The sequence below is a fragment of the Balaenoptera ricei genome, chromosome 19, assembly GCF_028023285.1.
Source record: "Balaenoptera ricei isolate mBalRic1 chromosome 19, mBalRic1.hap2, whole genome shotgun sequence".
Classification (NCBI taxonomy): Eukaryota; Metazoa; Chordata; class Mammalia; order Artiodactyla; family Balaenopteridae; genus Balaenoptera; species Balaenoptera ricei.
The window spans coordinates 51800833-51823244 of NC_082657.1; the positions used below are offsets into that span (position 1 = coordinate 51800833).

Here is a 22412-nt window from a genome sequence, read left to right on the forward strand (position 1 = left end):
TTTTATACAAAGTATTCAGGAATACCTGAGTGTCCGAGAAGTCAGGTGAAGTGAGGTGATAAGACATAGAAATGTCTTGGGGAAGAGTGACCCAAGCTAATAAAGCACATATACTCTGGGTGAAAGCGGGTCAGTGTTTAACGGAGTGAGATGAGGCCAGTGCAGCCGAGCAGAGTGCATGAGCTGGAGACAGTGGAAGATGAAGGCCCAGACAGGGCCATGGGGATGAGTGATGGTGCAAATGGTGCATCTCCCACAGAGGACCTGTCACCAAGTAAGACTCTCGCTCCCTTGGGGCTGGCAAGGTGGGTTACATCGCTGTGCTATCACTTGGACCACTGATGGAATCAATTACCTAATTCCATTTACTTCAAACCAAGCTTAACACAAAATGCAACAGCTACAAAGGCAGGTGTTCAATGAGCTAATACTTTTTTAAAAACATTTTTTAAGAAGTTATTTATTTATTTTTGGCTGTATTGGGTCTTTGTTGCTGCACGTAGGCTTTCTCTAGTTGCGGCGAGCGGGGGCTACTCTTTGTTGTGGTCCGTGGGCTTCTCATTGCGGAACATGGGCTCTAGGCATGCAGTCTTCAGTAGTTGTGGCGCACAGGCTTAGTTGCTCCGAGGCCTGTGGGATGTTCCCGGACCCGTGCTTGAACCCATTTCCCCTGCATTGGCAGGTGGATTCTTAACCACTGCGCCACCAGGGAAGTCCCCTCAATGAGCTAATACTTCTTTAACACAAGTTCAAGATTAGTAACTAAAATCCAATGGGTGTGTCTGGCTAAGAGAATTCATAAATCACACCATCACCTTATTTCTATAAGGTATATGTGCAATTTGGAGCAATTTTTATATCCACGGTTCATCCTGTCTTGTCCCTCTGCATATCCCAGGAGAGAAGTAATATTACTAGTAATAATTAGCAATAGTTAGAGAGGTAGGTACTGTCATCCTCTTTATATAATTACTTACACTGAGACCAAGAGAGGGTATGGAACCCAATGACAGAACTGGGGCTAGAACTTAAGTTTACTGACTCCTGATTCTATAATAGCCCATAAGAACCCTAATTTCAAAGATTTCTGGAGTTAAAACAGGTAATCCTTTACAGATATGTGTGAAATCAATACTAACATACTAGATAGGATAAATACAGGCGTTGTTGGATTTAGTCAATGCTCATCAGTCCACCTGTATCAATCAGGGTCCAATCAGGAAGGAAGAAATGAAAATAAACAGTTATTTTAACAGGGGAATTTAGTATAGGGGATAATTAATAACACAGGCATTAGTGGACTAAAAAGGCAAACAGGGAACACTTTTGGCAGGATAACTACCTAGGGCCGGAGAAGAAAAGGAAGAGGCTGGCATTACCTCAAGGAGCTGGGACTCAGACCTCAAAAAGGGAGTGCTGTCAGCTGGTACTGGTACCTTTGGAGCTTGGACGAAGAACCCATGAGGGAGTCAATAAGGCAGGAGGAAAGATGTACTCCTTGCTGTTTGCATCACCCCAGCAATGGTTCTTCACCCTGGTTGCAATTTCTGGTTTTCTGCCACTCCCAGAACAAGGCTCACCATGCCTCCTACTGGCAGAATCTAACAGGGAGCCAGTAGGCAGAGGAAAATGTGGTTTTCAGTATCTCAGCATGGGCATCACAAAGGAGAGTATAGGAGGGTAGGTTTGGAGCTGAGACAAGACCTAATAACCAGCACAGCATCTGACAGTAAGAGTAGCTAGCTGTAAATTTAACTAGTGCCATTGTTTCCAAAGTGCCTTGACTTGCAACATTTTTCTCAGCAGGGATTCTGCTCAGCAGGGATACAGTATTTGATAGTTTGCTGGAATTTTATTTGGCTCCTGTTTGTTTTCATATCTTTTATTCTTTAGTCATACTCTTTTTTTTCTTTCTTTTTTTGCTGTGCCACGTGGCTTGCAGGGTATTAGTTCCCTGACCAGGAATCAAACCCAGCGCCCAGCAGTGAAAGCACAGAGTCCTAACCACTGGACCACCAGGGAATTCCCTAGAGTCATATTCTTTTACTGAAGGTTAATTTCCTAGTTTATACCAGTGTCCACTTTACCATATACTTGTCATCATTGGGGTGTCCCATTTTTTCTTTTTAAGCTGATAGTGTTCTTTGACACCAGTCTTTGGGTCTCCAGCAAAGTAGGAACTACTACTCCATGTCTCCTAGACATATAAAATCCTTGCTACCTGTATTTCAATTAATCTAAGATATCATTAATTATAAAATGTACCGATATTTTATATACCTGTAAGAAAGCAAAAATAGTTCCAATTAAACTGACACAATGCTTTCTAATCACTAAGGGTATTTATTTTGTACTTATTGAAAGAGCTTTTAGATTTAGGCATATTAATATCAGATATCCTATTTATGTGCATAGAAAAATATACGCAAAATAAATTGATCCAGGGATTCTTAAAACTTCTTTACATCGTGATTCTTTGACTCATTTATTGACTCAGTATTATCCATACTTTTCTATGCAAGTTTGTCCTTTGTGCCATGAAGCACACTGGTGCTTTTTTACAGCATTTAAAAAACATTCACAAAGGGAACTAAAATTCACTGGTCTGGGTTCATAAGCAGGCTTTAAAATTCTGTGGAGTTATCCTATTATTAAGTGCCTCTTGAACCTTCCCTTACCTGCTTATCACTTGGTTCTTAGGGTTAAAATGTTTTATTATTGTCTCTGGGGTTTTCTTTCAAGTTGCTGATGCCCCTTCTGCAAGTTTGGTGCTGGTACTTTTCAGTTTCCATACGTAGGCAAAGAGGACTAGCCAAACCTGTCTTCTGGCCAACAGCTATTGTAAGATACCACTGACAGGCAGACACACTGATTTTGGAGATGTGAAAAAACATGTCTCGGACACACAGTGCTCTCCGCTCATCTTCCTGCATCCTCTTGTAGTCTTCAGCCCCCATATTCTCTGGGTCACACATGCTTAAAGAACCAAGTCAGGGGCTTCCCTGGTGGCGCAGTGGTTGAGAATCTGCCTGCCAATGCAGGGGACACGGGTTCGAGCCCTGGTCTGGGAAGATCCCCCATGCCGCGGAGCAACTAAGCCCGTGAGCCACAATTACTGAGCCTGCGCGTCCGGAGCCTGTGCTCTGCAACAAGAGAGGCCGCGATAGTGAGAGGCCCGCGCACCGCGATGAAGAGTGGTCCCCATTTGCCGCAACTAGAGAAAGCCCTCGCACAGAAACGAAGACCCAACCCAGCCATAAATAATAAATAAATAAATAAAAAATTAAAAAAAAAAAATGCTATGTAACATTCCACCAGGTAGATGTAACACAATTTTTTAAATGAGTCTTCTATTGCTACATAGATTGTTTACCATCTTTTTAAAAAAATTTATTTATTTAATTTATTTATTTTTCGCTGCGCTGGGTCTTCGTTGCTGCGCGTGGGTTCTTCTCTAGTTGCAGCGAGCGGGGGTTACTCTTTGCTGTGGTGTGCAGGCTTCTCATTGCAGTGGCTTCTCTTGTTGCGGAGCACGGGCTCTGGGCGCGTGGGCTTCAGTAGCTGTGGCACTCGGGCTCAGTAGTTGTGGCTCGCGGGCTCTAGAGGGCAGGCTCGGTAGTTGTGGTGCACGGGCTTAGTTGCTCTGCAGCATGTGGGATCTTCCCAGACCAGGGCTTGAACCCGTGTCCCCTTCATTGGCAGGCGGATGCTTAACCACTGCACCACCAGGGAAGCCCTGTTTACTATCTTTTGATACTATAGATAATGCTGCAATGAGCAACTTTTTACATATGCCATTCCACATGTGTGCACAAACCTTAGGATACCTTACTAGAAGTAGAAGCAGGCACGTGAATTGGTAATTTTGACAAATATGGTCCTGCAAAGAGGTTGTATCAATCTACACTCCCACCAGTGATATACAGGAGTGTTTGCACAATTCCCTACATCTTGCTCACGGTGCTAAGAAACTTCAATTTTTGCCTATTTGATAGACAAAAAAGATATCTCAATTTTTCTTATTTTGCATCTCTCTAATTACGAGTGCGATTTCAGATGTTTAAGAGTTATGTGTTGAGAAATAGAATACTGCCTGCCATATCAGTAAACAAAGGATGTCACAGTCATTGGCGATTATACCCACCGCTGATGGTGAGCTGGTGAGCCCTGAGGGGACTCAGGACAGAAACAAAGAATACCTGCCATCTAGCAGCCATCAGACTGCAGCCACTCCCCATGGTGCACCCTGAGGAAATTCAGGATGTGAAAACACAGGATACTGGCCCCAGACAGCTGAGGTGTATATCAAAGGAATGATTTCAGTGAGCCCAAACTCTTGCATCTTCCCATACATAGCAACGCGCTAAATTCCTTAACTTGAGATCTAGTTTTCTTTTACTAACAGTAATCTTTTGTTCCTACTACCTGCCCTTTGTTGCAAAACTCCTGTATATCCTACCTCACCTCCTTGGAGCAGTTTTCTCAGGGTTACTAGAGATGCTGCCTCCTAGGCTTGAAGTCCTCAGTATGTGTGCCTAATAAAACATAACTCTCAACTTTTAGGTTGTGCATATGTTTTTTTAGTTCACAGTGTGTTTTGTCTTCTATAAACTGTTCATATTCTTTGCCCATTTTTTTACTAGGTAGTTGGTCTTTTAATTATAGATCTGTAGGCACTTTATGTTAGGAAAATTAGCCCTTTACAAGTGATACAAATAGTAAAACTTTTTTCCTTGCTGTCATTTGTGTTTTGGCTTTGCTTATGGTTTTCACCAGGCCAATGATTTTTTAAATTATATACTTGCATTTATCAAAAGTTTCTTTTATGCCTTCTACATTTTACGTCATACTCAGAGATTTAAAAGCTTTCACTCATTTGTTTCAGTACTTTTATGATTTCATATTTTAAATTTAATTTTGATCTATCTGGACCTTAATTCTGCTGTACAGTCTCTGAGGACTAGCTCCATCTTTACTCACTGATTTAAAATGCCACCTTTGTCATATTAGGGTCCATTTCCATACTTTTTATATAATTCCCCAAACCACACTACTTTACTTATTAGAGTTTAAGGTATAGTTTAATATCTGGTAGACCTCTTTCCCTTGTATTGATATTATCCTTTTTCTCCTAGAATTTTTGCTTATTTTTTTTCTGTACTTCCCTTATATCTTCTAACTATTTATTTGTATCTCATGATTTCAAACTATTCTCAAACCAAGAGCTCAGCCAGCAAGGAAGCAAATAATTTACTGAGAAAGACTGTAGACGACAAGGTCATATATTACTTATAGACGGAGGCTTAGAATGGAGAGAAAAAAACGACTAAGAAAAAGGAGCTTTGGCTTTATGTTTTACAGTGTAAAATTGCCCAGTATTAAAGAGAATTGATAGCTCTGGACACCATAAAAACAAGAGGTAGTCTTGGCTTCACAAAATCGCAACACACACACACCAGAAGTAGGGGGTTGGTGGGCAGTGCTCTCAAGGGAGTGGTTTCTGGTTACAGAGATTAGAGGCTAATTAGCAATCCAACTGGGAAGCCAACCCAGTTCATGGTGGATGAACAAGTGAAAAGAACACATGAATGAAACCTAATGCTGTATCCTTGTTTTCATGATTATTTTAAGTTTTCATGATTATTTCTTAGACTCAAGTAACCAGAAGAGTATGATAGATAGGAATATACAAATGTAAAGAAAAAATTTCTACCAAAAATTTAAAAGACAAGGAATGCTAACCTAAAGTCAAACTAACAAGTTAATTTTTTGTGTGTTTGTAATACAGACAACAACAACCACCTTTGTTTCCACTTTTGGAAAGGAAACACAGGTGGAACAGGAGAAGTACAGTGGGTTTACAGGGAAAAGGAAGTGAACCTCGATGCTGGCCTCTCACCGGCAGTCACCCTTCCCCAAAGGCATTGTAATCTCAAATAAGAATAAAAATGGGCAACATGTCACGATTAGGGAGGAGCTGTGGAAAGAAATTTGTCTCTACTCCACTTCTATTTTTAAATAAATTTAAAAGACCTGATCATTTAAAGAATCAAAGTGTTCAACAACGTTTGTTACAAAAACCTGCAGGCTTCCACCCACAGGGCAACTAATTTTGCCTCATTTACCTTATTATTTAGAAATGTATCTCCATGTCTTTACACAAACTTGGCATTGGCTGGCACTTCTCAACTTCCGTTTCAGGCATCCTCTATTGTCTTCCCGCAAGGAGGGATGATTTAGTTTTCTTTCCCCCTCCCTGCCAGCCAGCGCTGCCGCCTTCCCATCCCCCCAGTAGCGTTAAAGTCTTATTTTGGTTAGTCAACATTCAGTGTTCACCAAATTATGATTATGTAAATCCTATTCATAACTCTGATTGCTTTTCCTTACTTTTTATTTTTCTGGAGTTAATAATTATTTTATTTGCTTGCTTAGTTTTCTATGTATTTATATAATTTCAACAAACAGCTTCTATTCCAATTCCTCACAATTTGATGTTTAAAGGTGTATGACTTATTCAAAATCTTCTTCACTGCAGTATTCTAATAGTGAAAAAGTAAAAGCAAAGCAAAAATCCACCAACAGGCAACTGGTAAATCCACCGCAGTTTTCCATATCATGAAATACTTTGCAGACCTTAAAACGAAGGTTAATTAACAAGTATTGATACATGTACCAAACTGAGCCTTTAATTTTACGTCATTATACGTACCTGTAACTCTTTAGTATTTTACAATGAGCATGCATTTTTATAGTCAGAAAAAAAAAGGAAATTTAAAGTAATCATAAAAAGTAATCGGAATCATATTTTGTTTGCGGTTATTCATATCACCAATCAGATTTTGAAATTTTTGTCATTTTGTTTAGTTGCTGGACAAAAAGTCAATTTTTTTTTTCCGCTACGCAAATTTGACTGTAGGCCAATCATCTCAGAGATGTCTAAAGAGATTCAACTTTGGAAGAAGGAAATCCAGAATTTTCCTACTTCTAAAGGAAAATGTTTTCAGAAAATGAGTGTAAAGGGGGTGATTGTATAGTTAGCCCTCACTTATCTCGAACCAGATACCAGATTACAGACAGTAAAATGCTCCATTTTCATCCCAGACAGCGGCAGGATGGAGCGGCATCTAAGGAGGCGAGCCCAGGGCCAGGAGCACATTCTGCGCAGCTTGCTTAACCAACCAGCACGTTGGCTTCCGTGTGTCAGTCTGCCTAAAAATGCCTGCCCTTTCCGTTCCTACCGAGTGCTGATGCACAACTGCAGCTGCACGACGGGGTAATTAACTAGAACACTGCTCGGCCTTCACGACTCATAAGGCAACTTTCGCGACCGCCCTTCCATTAGGAAAGGGCAGGCCCACGGAAGTGACGGGGTCGGACACAGGTTGCCCCCAGGCTTCTAGCCTCTGTATAGGACACAGACGCTGACAGCTGTAGCTGACTTTATTGGGGTGGTGGACGGCTTGGAGAAGTCGAATGAAACAACAAATTTGCTCCCCAGGAAATTAAACATAAGCTCGGGTCAGTGAACTTGTGCACAGAACTTCCCGTGGGTTCGTGACTCCCTCAGACCCAAGCCGGGCTCCCCAGGACAGGGGCCGGGGCTCCGGCCGCGGCCGCTCCCTCCCATCCACCCCTTCCCCCATCCCCACCGCAGCCCAGTACCGGCGGGCGGCTGGGCCCAGGCGGGAACCACGCACCGAAACGAGCGGGACGCGCAGGTGATCCCCCTGCAGCCGGTTGAAGGCGGGGAACGTGCTCCAGGCTAGGAACCCACCGTGCTCGGGTCCTAGCAAGGCCACGAGCAGCACCTGGTGCTGGAAGCGCACGGTCGGCTGCTCCTCATAGCTGCTCCGTTTCAGCCAAAACCCTGAGGTAAAGAGGGCGGGAGGCGGAGGGGTCGAGGTCAGGGAGGCCGGCGCGGTCGCCGCGGAGAGCCGCGTCCCGCACCGGCCGGGGGGCAGGCTCACCGTGGCTCCGGAAGGCCACCAGCAGTGGCGGGATGTACGTGAGCGCGGCGGACAGCATCAGGAACAGCGCGGCCTTAGAGCAGAGCCCCGCGCGGTAGCCCCGCTCCACTGGGTGAGAGAAGAGCTCGTAGAGCGCCATGAGGGCAGCGGTGAGTCGGGCCAAGAGCTCGGGATTCCTCTGCGGTTCCAGAGATTCGACAAACTTTGGCTTCTCCTGGTTGCCATAGCCTTGGTCTCCACGGCAACCGACGGGGCAGGGAAAGGAACCAATAGCAAGGAGACGGGCTTCGGTAGGGGTGGGGCTAACGGGGCGGTGTCCGCAACTGAAGTGTAGTCGTCGCTTTACGGGTTACTTGCGCTTTCCCAAAGGCGGGCTGCTTCTGTGCACCAAAATCGTAGCCATCGCCTGTGTTAACATTTTTGTAAAATAAGATTCTCATAAATGTTGACTTAAAGTAAATACTTGCATATGTGTCATCTGTTAATCCCCAATATGGTTCATTGTATACTTAAGTCCAACCAGTCAAAGCACACCCTACATTGGAGGAAAACACAGACAACATAAATGTGGCCTTGGTCCTGGACCTGGTCCTGGGCCAAGACCAAACCATGTCTCTTTGTCTCCAAACTTTCTATCGCTTTCATTATACTCCATAGCCGGACAGACACGGAAACAGGACACAAATCTCCCTGCTCTTCCTAGAGAGAGAAAGGATAATTACTATATAGCTCTGCTATACTTTGTTATCTTAATTGGGCACAAGCTTGGCTACCTGTTTTAGGGGAAGCTATGATCCTCTCCAAAGATAATGTTGGAGTATCACTTAATTGAATGCTTTCCCCCCACTCCACCCGCCCCCTAGAATTTCGAACATGGCAGAAGGAATTTTTTTTTTAACATGGTCAATAGCCAAGTTCTTCATCAAAAGGATCACACTGCAGTTGCAAGAGATAGTGTGAGGTTTGTGCTCAGAATGGAGTCCAGTAGTAGATGCTCCTATTTTGAAGGCAACCTAGAAGGGTTTTTTTCCTTCTAGTATATTGAGGTATAATTGACATACAGCACTGTATAAGTTTATGGTGTACAGCATAATGATTTGAGTTACATACATCATGAAATGGTTACCACAAGTTTAGTGAATATCGCTTATCTCATATAGATTAAAAATTAAATAGAAAAAAATTTTTTCCTTCTGATAAGAACTCCTAGGATTTACTCTTTTATATATAACATAGAGCAGTGCTAATTATATTTATCATGTTGTACATTACATCCCTAGTACTTATTTATCTTATAACTGTAAGTTTGTACCTTTTGACTGCCTTCATCCAATTCCCCCCTCCCTCCACCTTGCCTCTGATAACCACAAATCTGATCTCTTTTTTATGAGTTTGTTTTTGAAGTATAATTGACCTACAACACTATGTAAGTTCCTGTTACACAACGTAGTGATTCAATATTTCTATACATTTCAAAATGATCACCACGATAAGTTTAGTCACCATAACCTGGAAGTGGGTTTCAGATGAAGAGAACAGCCGAGATCCTAACAACACAGAAAGAGGTCAAGATGTCCCATAAGGGAAAACTATCCAGGGCCCTTAACACAGTCCAAGGTGACAATGTAATCAGCCATAAGTCATTTTTTTGACATATCTGGTCCATTACCACTCAGTTTTGCTTTAAAGCTTTTCTGGGGTGGCAACACAGCTCTTAAATACAACAACTGTTAGGCTTAAATCTATGTTATGATTCTGCCATTATACTGTATTTATGCTTTAAGTGAATGTCTTTCATTTATTTAAATAACCAGGGGACTTCCCTAGTGGTCCAGAGGTTAACTCTGCACTCCCAATGCCAGTGGCTGGGGTTCAATCCCTGGTCAGGGAACTAGATCCCGTGTGCATTCTCCAACTAAGAGTTCACATGCCGCAACTAAGAAGCCCACACACAGCAACTAAGAAGTCCACATGCCACAACTAATGATCCTGCATGCCACAACTAAAGATGCTACAAGGAAGATCCTGAGTGCCACAACTAAGACCCGGTGCAGCCAAGATAAAAAAATAAATATTAAAAAAAAAAAACCATTAAAATAAAATTTAGAATAGATGGTTCTGATGTTGCTTCCTGAGGGTGGCTCTGCTGTGAGGAAGGAGGTGTTTGCCTCCAAAGCTCTTTCTTTCAGAAGGAAACACATGCTGTAGCTGGTGTCAGCTTAGTCACTGCTGAAACGGAGGTGACTACTAAGAATTTTGGTGTATGAAGTGCTTCAGCCTCCTCTGAGATGCCATGAGCTTTGCAAAAGTGTTTAATAATAACAGATACTAATATTTACTCTTTGCTTCCCTGATTTGAGGAAACTACTTTTTGTGGTTTTATTTCAATTCTTGACAGAATATTAAAATTTTTTTAAATGCTAAAGATTTGTCTATATTGTGTCATTTTCACACATTCTTGACTAAGAACTGACTTCTCAGTTTCCATTTCCATAATTTTCTCGTGTTTTATGCAATTTACCTCCAAGGACAAAGAAAGTCGTTCTCTAAAAACTATGCATTTTAATCATATTTTAGGGCTTCCCTGGTGGCGCAGTGGTTAAGAATCTGCCTGCCAATGCAGGGGACACCGGTTCGAGTTCTGGGTCGGGAAGATCCCACACGCCACGGAGCAACAAAGCCCCTGCGCCACAACTACTAAGCCTGCGCTCTAGAGCCTGTACTCTGCAAGAGAAGCCACGGCAATGACAAGCCCGCGCACCACAACAAAGAGTAGCCCCCGCTCGCCGCAACTAGAGAAAGCCTGCGCACAACAACAAAGACCCAATGCAACCAAAAATAAATAAATAAAATTAAATTTTAAAAAATCGTATTCTACTCCTTTCTATAAGCGCCCATTCAGGGTCTGTTGAATCAGGTTAGAACTCCTGAATGTTTGCTTCAACACTTTCCAACATTTCTTTCACCTTGGCATTTATATCACCAAACCTTTGACTTCCGAGTTCCCTCTTCCTACTCCAGGCTTTGTTTCTATCTGTTAAGGAAAGTTTACACTTTGGAAAATGCACCCTTCTTTCTGAAACATAAGATTCACATTCTCTGTGAAGTCTTATTTTTAAATTTTTATTTATTTATTTATTTAGTCTGCATTGGGTCTTAGTTGCAGCACGTGGGATTTTTAGCTGCAGCATGCGGGCTCATAGTTGCGGCATGCGGACTTCTTAGTTGCTGCATGTGGACTCCTTAGTTGCAGCATGCATGTGGATCTAGTTCCCTGACCGAGGATTGAACCCAGGCCCCCTACATTGGCAGCGTGGAGTCTTATCCACTGGACCACCAGGGAAGTCCCTCTGTGAAGTCTTTCTTGATAAGCCACACTTGGCTTTGTGTTGGCCCCCACTGTCCTAGCTATCCCTCAGTATCCATGTTCACATACCTTTCCAAGATTTGAAATTTACTCTCCATGTTTTACAAGTTGGTTAATGTGTAATTGCATATATGCATTATCCTGTTTCTCCTTCTGACTCACCTCGTCAACTAACAACCCTCTCAAGGAAGAGATCCAGTGTCCTTAGAACATTCAGTAAGCTAAATATAATGACCCAATAGGTAAAGAAGGTGATGCATATCATCAAGGCAGATCAGAGAAACCAGTTAGAATGGTGAACTGGAAAAGGACATCAAGAAGGTAGGTAAAGATAGAAGACAGACACTGCACATCATTGAGACCATCAGATGACATACATGCCTGTAAGCTGGTGAGCAGCGGATCTCTCTCCTGAGAAGTGTACTAAGTTCTTCCAGGTGCAAGCTGGTGTACACATGCTTTGAACTAGGACACAGTGGCCAGCTCTGTAAAGGGAAGCAGGGGGTCTTCGGTCCAATTTCTATCTCCTTCACTGATTCACTATCAGATGGTGAATAACCATCTTCATTCCTCAGTGTTTAACTCTATTCGCAAAATAGGTATTTTCATTTTTATACTCACTCTCTAGCAGATCTCTAGTTCGATAGCTTTAAATACTTCTCTTCTGAATTTGAGACTCATAGATCCATCTACCTACTCTACATCGTTACTTGGATGTGTCTCTTGGGCATCTTAATATAACCAAAACCAAACCCTTGCTTTCCCCCCCCAACCCCCCGCTGGCTCCACCCTATTCCAGTACACCAGTACATGGCAACTCCATTCTTCCAAAACCGTGACTTAGACTCATCTCTCATAACTCACATTCAATTGACCAGCAAATTTTGTTGGATCTACCTTCAAAATATATCTAGAACACAGCTGCTTTTCCCACCACCTCCACAGATAACGTCTTGGTCTAAACCAACAAAATCGTATACCTGGATTATCACAATAGCCTCTTAACTCTTCCCCTACTTCCATCCTCAACTCCCTATAGTCTACTGTCTACACAGAAGCTAGCCTGATCACTTAAAAAGGAAAGTCATATCATGACACACTTTTTTTTAAACATCTTTACTGGAGTATAATTGCTCTACAATGGTGTATTAGTTTCTGCTTTATAACAGAGTGAATCAGTTATATATATACATATATCCCCGTATCTCTTCCCTCTTGTGTCTCCCTCCCTCCCACCCTCCTTATCCCACCCTTCTAGCTGGTCACAAAGCACCCAGCTTATCTCCCTGTGCTATGGGACTGCTTCCCACTAGCTATCTATTTTACATTTGGTAGTGTATATATGTCCATGCCACTCTCTCACTTTGTCCCAGCTTACCCGTCCCCCTCCCCGTGTCCTCAAGTCCATTCTCTAGTAGGTCTGTGTCTTTATTCCCATCTTGCCCCTAGGTTCTTCATGCATGTCACACTTCTTAAAACCCTCCACTGACTTCTCATTTCATTCTAAATAAAATCCAAAGTTCTTCAAATGGAATTCAAAGCTGAACTCACTTTTGTTCTAGATCCCTTTGATCTCACCTCCTAACACACACCCTCTTATTTATTCAGCTCCAGCCACAAGGGGTTCCTTCCTGTTCCTAGAATATGCCAAACCACTTTATCTAATATGCATTTGATCCCACACATCACTCTCTAGTCAAGAACCATGCTTTATTTTTCTAAACAGCACCTATCATTACCCAACATATATCTTTTTGTTTTATCCCACTAGAATGCAAATTCCATAAGAGCACAAGTGTTGTCTGTTCTGTTCACTGCTTTTCCCCAACACTTAGAACAGTGCTCCTATATGCAACAAGAATAATTTCTAGGTATGAAATTCAAAGGATTTTTCATTTCATTAAAAACAGGCAAGAAACAAACACGGATTTTAGTTGCTCAGACACACAGTCTTAAAATATCAAAAATAATTTCAGAATAAAGCTAGATTCCACAACATCCATCAGGCGTTTCAACTGAGGAAATGATGAATGACAATGTTCAAACATACAGGCCTTTCAGATGCATCAGAATCACAAGCACGTGGCAAGGATCATGTGTCCCAATTAAGTGAATATCTTGTTACATATTCACCAGCTCATAAACAGATGATGAACCAGAGCAGACTGCCCTGATGACTCTTGGAGGAAGAAAGGAATGACATCACTGGAGACCCTGAAGGCATGTGCTCAGGCAGATGGCACACACACACACACAGCCTAGGCTGTGACTGCTGAACCCCATGCTGAATGGCAAAGAAACCCGTCTCATGACCAGCTATCAGGGGAATTCTCTGAGCCAGACAGTCACCTCTAACTCCTCTGCCAGTTAAGGCGAAGGGGCCTCTTTGTGATCAGTGTGATGTTACACTCCTCAAATGCGTAGTTATGATAGCTTTTCTGAAATGCTTATTCAAATATTTATCCGTGAATAAGGGAAGGAAATGGGATTAGTTTAAATTCAATTTCTAGGTCCAATGCAACCTGTTATGGCTGTCCCCAGTACTGAACCCCCGGGATGTCATCAGTACCCCTCCCCATACAGTCCCCTCAAACTAGTCACGGCCTCCAGATTGGGCCCCGAATCTGTAACTACTTCAAACAATACTCCCCAAAGTGCCAACGCCCTAAATAGACCCCCTGCCATCACCAACCACCAGAGAACCCTCTTCTGTCATTCATACCTACAAAATGCCCCTGTTGTCACCAACGCCCCAGGCAGATTTCCCTAATGAATAGTCCTCTATAAGAGCCCTATCCCATCAGCCAGACCCCCACTCACCCCTTCCCGTTACCAACGTCCACCGAGACCCCACTTCTGTTACCAGTTCTCTAATATCCCCTCCCCAGTCACCAATATCCCTCACAGACATCTCTGTCACTAACTTCATCATCCCCACTCCGCCGGCAGCCCCTCTCACAGCCCTGTCCTGTCCCGCCCCTTGACATGCGGCCCCGCCCCTTGGCGCGGCGTCCCAGCGAGCGGCGCCGGAAGCTCCGCCCCCTGCCGGTTGCTAGGCTCCGGCAGCCGGAAGTCCCGCCTGCCGTGTAGTCGCCGTCGTCGTCGTTGTTGTTGTGGTTGGTGCGCTGAGCTCCGCGGCTCCGAGAGCCGGCTGCATCCTTTCCCCGCTGCCGCCGCCGCCATGAAGTGGATGTTCAAGGAGGACCACTCGCTGGGTAAGCGCTCGGCCATTGGCCCCGCTGTGGGGGCTGGGGCGGCGGGTGGGCCCCCTCCCCCACTCGGGCCGTCCTGGGCTGGGCCCGGCGGGGCGGATGCCGCACTCTGGGCTCGGGTCGCCGAGGTCCCGGCACCCCGGGCGGCTGCCCACCCACCCCGCGCCGACCTCTGCGGGACCTTCCGGAACCAGTGGACCGGGGACCGAGGTTGCCGGGACGCCTGAACGAGGACCTGGGGCGTGCGCAGGTCACGGTGGGGAGGAGGGCCGGGGGCTCGGGAACCGGCCGGCCGGTCGGGCGCGACCGTCAGCCCGGTGCGTTTCTCCCATAGAACACAGATGCGTGGAATCTGCGAAGATCCGAGCGAAATATCCCGACCGGGTTCCGGTGAGTGGACTCCCCGCCCCCTCACCTCGCTGTCACCCCTGCTGTTTAGGACCCGTGATAGGGCCCTAGGCCATTCAACAGTTGACAAGTTTAGATTCCAGTCCCAGTTATAGTAGCAGATGGGCCAGACTGGGTAAGGGACCAGCTGGGGCCGGGGTGTGAGGGGCTTGAGTTGATGCTGTTCAGGATGCCTCAGTGCTGAATCTCCTGATCTAGGCCAGCGAGCTGTCTGCAGCCTCTGGGCTTCCCTAGACAATTATGTAAGAAACGATGTTCTAGGACGGGGCAACAGGTCACAGCCACTTTTGGGAATGGTGGTGGAGGGAGACTTTCACTTTGGTCTTGGAAGTGGTACTTTAGTCTCAGGACATTGATCTTGAACTTGAGCCTCCATCTTTACCTGACTTCTAGTTCCCTTTTCTCACTCTGATCCTGTCATCCTTTCCTGACCCAAAAAATCTGAGAAGCCACTTCTAGTGGCTTGTGTTTAATCAATGATACTTATCCTGTATTTATCCCATGGTAGGGGAGATAGTTTCTGTAACCCTTATTTATTTTTAAGGACATCCAGGCCTGTTATTGTAGCTTATTGCTTGTGAACAGTTTCTTTGGGGAGGGGGCAGGAGGGATAAATTTGAAACTTAGTTCAGAGAGAAGCAACAGGCCAAATGAAGAGCTTCGTTCTTGGCTGGCTGGGCTTGCCAGTCATTCCCATTAGTCCATCCATTCTCATTTCCTGTGTTCCTTGAGATCTTAATTCCCCTGTAGTGTGAAGGCAGATCCATTCTGGGGTCCAGCCTGGAGTAACAGGCTGTAGAGGAAACCCTCACCAGATATTTTGGAGTCTGCCCAGACAAAATGTTGAAAAGCTTTGTAGTGAGGGCTGTGTTTCTCTTATGCATGCTGAGATCAGGGATGAGAAATATAATAGCTGACCACAGAAAAGCACTTACCGTTTGTTTCCCTATAACACATTTATATCAGTTCTTAACCTCCAGAGTGTGTGGTTTATTAAATCAGGGGCATATTTTCTCATGTTATGCAGTTTCCCACCCACCTCCTTGCCTACACACTGTTCATCAGCTCTCCAACAATGCAGGGCCAGAGCCTCACATTAGAAATCTAGTCCTGACCTTTCTTTGCTTTCGCAGGTGATTGTGGAAAAAGTCTCAGGCTCTCAGATTGTTGACATTGACAAACGGAAGTATCTGGTTCCATCTGACATCACTGTGGCTCAGTTCATGTGGATCATCAGGAAAAGGATCCAGCTTCCTTCTGAAAAGGCAATATTCCTGTTTGTGGATAAGACAGTCCCACAGTCCAGGTGAGAGCTGTTTACTGGTATTGGCCATCTGCTTGATTGCTTACAGAACTCAAAACTTTGGAGGTCTGAAAACTCTTAGAGGTCCTGATGAGAAATCTGATTTTTGTGCTGCCTGACATCAGGAGTTCAAGGAAAACAAGAAAGGGCTTTAATAGGTGGGTGTGCTCTTTGGGTTAAAAAAACAGAACAAGGCCTGGACTTAAAAAAAAAAAAAAAAAAAAAGAAATGATGAAATTTATCCTCAGACACCCAAGAATCCTTTTAAATAGTTCAGGACTTAATTAGGCTTAAGCGATCAGTAGAACTGAAGCCTGAAATGAGGTTTTCTCCAAATGATCCATGAAATAAGTCCTGTCGTTCTTCCCCAGGAGCTTGTGGGCCCTGCTGAGGCTCAGCTCCAGTTAATCACCCTGCCTGCTTGCTCGCTTTCCAGGCTCAGCTCTGGCCACTGTGAGAGTACCCTGAGAGCAGCTGCCTGATCCTCAAGTACGTGGAAATGGCTGCTGGCCAGCAAAGGGCTCTGAGGTCTCTTTACAGACTTACACCTCTCTTGGTACCACCTGCTCTGACTTTCAGAGTAACCACCCCTTTCTCTTGCTCTTGTGCTGCCTGGAAGCAATCTTTGGGATAACTTGGGGCCTGAATCTAGGCAGGGGCATTACAGTTCCCTTCTAGGTAGTTGACAGTCTGGCTTTAGTCCTCTGTGGAAAGAGGAAGATGTTCTGGCTCAGTCTGTATCCCTGGTCAGTCCTTTCCTATTACTGATTTGAGTACTTCTAGCCCCTTCCTCTGAATGTGAATTACTGGCTGCGTCTCATCTTAGTGACCCAAACTAAGTTTCATTTGTTATCCCCCCAAAAATAGTACTTCTGAAGCTAAGGCTTTAAGAACTCCTGGGAACTAGCCCAATGTGGCCAAAATATGTTTCTTTTGAAAATCCTTGAAAGCTCCAGAAGAGGCCTAAGCCAAATTCTAGTCCTTTTCCTATGAAAGGTAGACAACTCTGGCTACTTTTTTTTTTTTTTTAATTAATTAATTAATTTATTTTTGGCTGTGTTGGGTCTTCGTTTCTGTGTGAGCGCTTTCTCTGGTTGTGGCAAGCGGGGGCCACTCTTCATCGCGGTGTGTGGGCCTCTCACTATCACGGCCTCTCTTGCTGGGAGCACAGGCTCCAGACACGCAGGCTCAGTAGTGGTGGCTCACGGGCCTAGTTGCTCCGCGGCATGTGAGATCTTCCCAGACCAGGGCTCGAACCCGTGTCCCCTGCATTGGCAGGCAGATTCTCAACCACTGCGCCACCAGGGAAGCCCCTCTGGCTGCTTTTTGGTCTGATTTTCTCTTTCCCAGTCTCTACCACCTCCACCTCCTGGTGTTAGGCAGAGGATGAGGGAGAAATGGAAGGTTCTTCCGTTAGGCCAAGGTTCTGCCTAATGGGTGCCATTGGTCTGCTTACAGCTGTAGCTCAGGAAGCTGTGGTGTTGCCAGGGGTGATCTGGTCATCCCATTGGGCTCTCCCAGCCTTCCTTCGCAGGCCTCTGGGCAGCGTGGTGCTGGGCACACTCTTCACCAGGGAAGGCTGGTGAAGCCCTGGGCATCTGTGGTCACTCTCCGCTTCCCTTCAGGTAGTGGGGGAGGTAAATCTTCATTCATGCCACCTGCAACTTCTGCAACTCCTTGGCAGCCCTATGTTTAGTCCTTCCCGGTGGTGGCTTCTTATGGGAGGAAGTAGGTGACTAGGACCTGTGGCATTGAGTTTTATTTTCCTCGATTCTGATCCTCTGATACTTCTTGAAAGAAATGAAGCAGGCTTCTGGAGACATTAAGATTACGTTATTTAGCAATTAAAATGGCTGCAGATTTTAACTAATGCCCTCTTCCCCCATTATCCCTGAAATATAAATAGAATTGGAAATGAAAAGTGATTCTCAGGGCAGCAGAGGCTGCTTCAGGGCCATTTTCTCTCTAAGTTTTATTTGCCTTTCCAACCTGGTAAGAATCCTCCCTAAAACAGATTACACCAGTGACCAAGTCACTAACCAGCCCCTCTGCCCAGGCTCTTCAGCGCCTTTGGACACAGTTAATGACTTCCTGCCCCATATTTAATGTACCAGTTCTTTGTTTGTTTGGGTGTTTTATTCTTAAAAACAAATTTGCTTATAAACAAAAGAGGCATGTGACATCATTGGCCTTTATGCAACTGATGGCTGCACAAACAAAATTGCCAGTCTCCTTCCTAAAGCTACTATTTGACTCAGTGTCGCCATTTTCTCCCCAAGGCAGTAGCAGCCTCTTTCTTAGCACTTTCCAGCCTCCTTAGGGAAGCATGGAGCCTCCTTTAACCTTCAGCCAGTGCTTGCAGCCTTTGGAGAGTGGCTGGGGAAATCAGAGTTGAGAAAGGATGAGCCCTCCCCCATCCCATAACAGACAGATCTACACAAGGATAACTTACGTCTTGAGGCTGAGCGAAAGTAACTTCATTTATTCCTGCCTTGGAGCGGAACTTTGGGAGAGTGTTCTGGAACACAGGCGACCATCATGTAAAATAACGTGATTGAGTAGTTAGTATTAAATATTGATTCTAGAAATAGAGACAGAAGCAAGTCTCTAAGAGTTTTACTTTCAAAATTCTGAGTTCTCTTTTTTTTAAAAAGGGGAGATCTCAACTGCCTTTTCCCATTTCCCATTGAAAAGTTGAATTCTCTGCCTAGGTGCCTGCATCCAGAATTGGGCCAGAAACGAAGGGAAAACTATGCCTTGGTGCAGACAGGACTTGAGAAAGAATATCAGTGTATGTTTCCCAGTCACGGCTTTAGAGGGGAACCCAGACCTGGCAGTGGTGCCCACCTTTTGGTCTTTGTTTAGAGCACAGATAAGAGCCTTCTTAATCCCCTGTCTAAAATAGAAACAGGAGTATAAAATAAAATATATCTAAGATGTTATAACTTGGGAATGTTACATTGGGAAATATGCTGTTTAGTTGCTCCTGGCTCTTAAAGAGGTACTAAGTAAAAGAAGTTGTGATGTCTTACAGTCCAAACTTCATTTAGAAAGGTGCTTAAATTAAGCACATTTGATCATTTCTGGGTAAATACCTCATCAAGAGCAGGGTTTATCTTAACAGTGGAATAGAGTTTATTTATATCAGAGAAAAATCTGATAAAAGGAATAAGCAGTAGTTAATTTTTGTATTTTAGAATCTTGGGCAGCCTTTAGGGCCGTGTTAACTTTCACTCTGAGGCCCGTGCCTTTCCAGGATCCACAGCAGTGGCCGTTGTCCTCCCAGTTCACCCCACCCACCCTCCCCCTGCTGGGAAAGAGATAAATCCAGATCCAGTGGAAGCACGTGGGCCGCAAAGCAGATGGATGGCCGGGTGGCCCATCAGGCCAGCCAATTCCTGAGTCAGGCTGGATCCCACAGCCTCCACAGCCTGACCTTGGTTGGGGCCAAGGGAAGGTTGTGCAGGGGTAGGGCATCCACACGGTTCTAGGTCAGCCTCCCCCAATTCGTAGGCTGTTGAGCAGCTTGAAACTAGTTTGCCCTCAGCAGCATGGCCATTCCTGGATGTGGATCCTTCTGAAAAGTGCCTTTATTATTGGTTAGTTTGTCTAGACCGGTTTGATCTTGAATGGAGGTGTAGGGGACAGGGTTTCAGGGGGCAGTTTAGGTTCATTTCACTCAGTACTTCAGGGTCCCACCATACCTTTAGCTTGGCTCCATGGCTTAAATCTGCCATTGGCTTTCCCATTTCTTTCCTTGTCAGGCTCAGAGCTTAAAGGTAGCAGTCCCCCACCACCACCGCTCAGCGGCCTCCTTGTATGAGTGTGTGTAATACTTGATGCCGCAGCGGTGTGCATTAGTAATAGGGACTGGGGGCCATCTTCAGCAGCCAGTAACTTCGGCGGGAAGCCTTGGAGTTTCAGTGCTGCTCATGAATTGTCAGGGAATCCAGCTTAGCCTGACAGATGCATTAGAGCAGCCTCTTTGCTTTCAGATCCTCTGGTGCTCCAGTAGTGGCCCACCTGGTGCTGTGTGGCTTGGGCCTCTGTGAATTCTGAGCGGGGAGCCCGACTTTTCAGAGGTGTACAGAACTTGTCCTAAAGGAACACACCGGCCTTCTGCTGTATGCTGCCTGCTGAAAAGGGGCACGTTTTGCATCCCTGCCCTTCCACTTGGCTGTTCTTTTTTTTTTTTTTTTAATTATTTTGTGTCCCTCATGACTTTTTTTCAAAGAGGGCTCTTTTTTTTTTTTACACTTAATTTAATTAAATTAATTAATTTATTTTTGGCTGCGTTGGGTCTTCATTGCTGTGTGTGGGCTTTCTCTAGTTGCGGTGAGCGGGGGCTACTCTTTGTTGAGGTGCGCGGGCTTCTCATTGGAGTGGCTTCTCTTGTTGCGGAGCACGGGCTCTAGGCGCAGGGGCTTCAGTAGTTGTGGCACGTGGGCTCAGTAGTTGTGGCTTGCGGGTTTAGTTGCTCCGCGGTATGTGGGATCTTCCCGGACCAGGGCTCAAACCCGTGTTCCCTGCATTGGCAGGCAGATTCTTAACCACTGCACCACCAGGGAAGCCCTTGGCTATTTTTTTTTTTTTCTTCTTCTTTTTTTTGGCTTGGCAACCTGCACCCCACTCCACAAGAACCAAGCCTGACCCAGCGTGGCCTTGAGGGCTGCCGCCTCACCAGACCCTCTTTCCCGCTTTCCCTCCCACCTCCCGGGATCCAGCTTCCCTCCTGCTGCCTCAGCCGTCAGCGACAGCGACACCCACTCCTCCCCTCCCGTGGCTCCCTGCGCCAGGTTGCCACACCAGACAGCGGGTAACCGCCTTGGTTATTCTTTTAATGGGACTTTTTTTTTTCTTTTTAATTTATTTTATTATTTCTGGCTGCATTGAGTCTTCGTTGCTGCATGTGGGCTTTTCTCTAGTTGCAGTGAGTGAGGACTACTCTTTGTTGCGGTGCGCGGGCTTCTCATTGCGGTGGCTTCTCTTGTTGGGGAGCACAGGCTCTAGGCACGCGGGCTTCGGTAGTTGTGGCACGCGGGCTCAGTAGTTGTGGCATGCGGGCTCTAGAGCGTAGGCTCAGTAGTTGTGGTGCACGGCCTTAGTCGCTCCGCGGCACGTGGGATCCTCCCAGACCAGGGTTTGAACCCGTGTCCCCTGCATCGGCAGGCGGATTCTCAACCACTGTGCCACCAGGGAAGCCCCTTAATGGGACTTTTAAAAAAAGTATTTTTAAACTATATTTGTAGCCCTGCTCTTTTTTAGCTCCAGACCAAGTTATTCTGACTCTGTATGTGTGTGGCCTGATCCCACAAGTGCTGTTTTTGAATTATACTGTACAGACGTGCCAGTCTTCTTTCTCGGCACCTAGAGAAGCCTTGGAATCGGGCGTTCAGTCACGGGCTGCTGACTGGAGCGTTTAGCTCCCAGTGTTGAGCATTGTCAGTTTTCAAGTTCCTGCCCAAGGGATACCCTGAGTATAAGGACACGGTGCTACTGCCAGCTAAACAGAGTTTCCACGTGACACTGTGTGGCAGAGGAAAGGAGAACAGTGAAAGGGCTCTTAAAATCATTAGGCCATCTAATTGTAAAATTACAGGATCTGAAGGACCTGCTGCTCAATGTGTGATACAGAAGCTGGCAGCAGTGGCCTTCCCTGGGAACTTGTTAGATAGAAATGTAGAATCTCATCCTTGACCCAGACCTTCAGAATCAAAACAGGCACTTTAACAAGACATCCAGGTGATTCCCTATGCATGTTTGTATGTGTGAGAAGCGCTATTCTAAGGGAGGTCTTCACAGAAGGTACAAGAATGCTGACATTAGGTCATTAGATCTAGTTGTGTATTCACATGGAGGCAGCACAACTTGGTGGTAAGAATGTCTCCTAGCGTTGTGATCTGGCATGAATTATTTAACCTCTCTGTGCCTCACTTTTATTATCTGAACTATGGATTATGATTGTACCTGCCTCCTAAGATTGTTCTGAGGGTAAAGAGTTAATACATGTAATGCACTTAAAACAAGTGCTTGGCACATAGTGTTTGCTATTATAATTAGAATTTTTATGATCAGCCTTTATAGCTGCTAGGGCACTGTTAAATTTATAAACCCAAGTTTTACTTAAAAGACAATGGAATCTGAAGACAGAAAGC

At 45.1% G+C, this 22412-nt stretch overlaps 3 protein-coding genes across 7 annotated transcripts in view; 1 reads left to right on the top strand and 2 right to left on the bottom strand.

Annotated features, from left to right (window-relative positions):
* Positions 1-8214, bottom strand: part of TMEM231 (transmembrane protein 231) — a 29440-nt gene extending 21226 nt beyond the window's left edge. The window contains exons 1-2 of one of the 2 annotated variants that reach the window (XM_059904668.1): positions 7968-8214; positions 7698-7867 (exon numbers count right to left, since the gene is read on the bottom strand). In XM_059904668.1, coding sequence (XP_059760651.1) covers positions 7698-7867; positions 7968-8106 — 309 coding nt within the window. In that variant the 5' untranslated portion in view covers positions 8107-8214. The remainder of the gene's footprint in view (positions 1-7697; positions 7868-7967) is intronic. The other variant, XM_059904669.1, reaches the window with a different exon arrangement.
* A 6186-nt stretch (positions 8215-14400) lies between these two features.
* GABARAPL2 (GABA type A receptor associated protein like 2) overlaps positions 14401-22412 on the top strand; it is a 34280-nt gene continuing 26268 nt past the window's right edge. For 3 of the 4 annotated variants that reach the window (XM_059905242.1, XM_059905243.1, XM_059905241.1), the window contains exons 1-3: positions 14430-14549; positions 14881-14936; positions 16088-16260. In XM_059905242.1, the coding sequence (XP_059761225.1) occupies positions 14516-14549; positions 14881-14936; positions 16088-16260 (263 nt within the window). In that variant the 5' untranslated portion in view covers positions 14430-14515. Of the gene's footprint in view, positions 14550-14880; positions 14937-16087; positions 16261-22412 lie in introns of all 4 variants that reach the window. The other variant, XM_059905244.1, reaches the window with a different exon arrangement.
* Positions 17315-22412, bottom strand: part of ADAT1 (adenosine deaminase tRNA specific 1) — a 51422-nt gene continuing 46324 nt past the window's right edge. Inside the window, exons 10-11 of the mRNA XM_059905238.1 lie at positions 18710-18775; positions 17315-18070 (exon numbers count right to left, since the gene is read on the bottom strand). Of these exons, the coding sequence (XP_059761221.1) occupies positions 18739-18775 (37 nt within the window). The 3' untranslated portion in view covers positions 17315-18070; positions 18710-18738. The remainder of the gene's footprint in view (positions 18071-18709; positions 18776-22412) is intronic.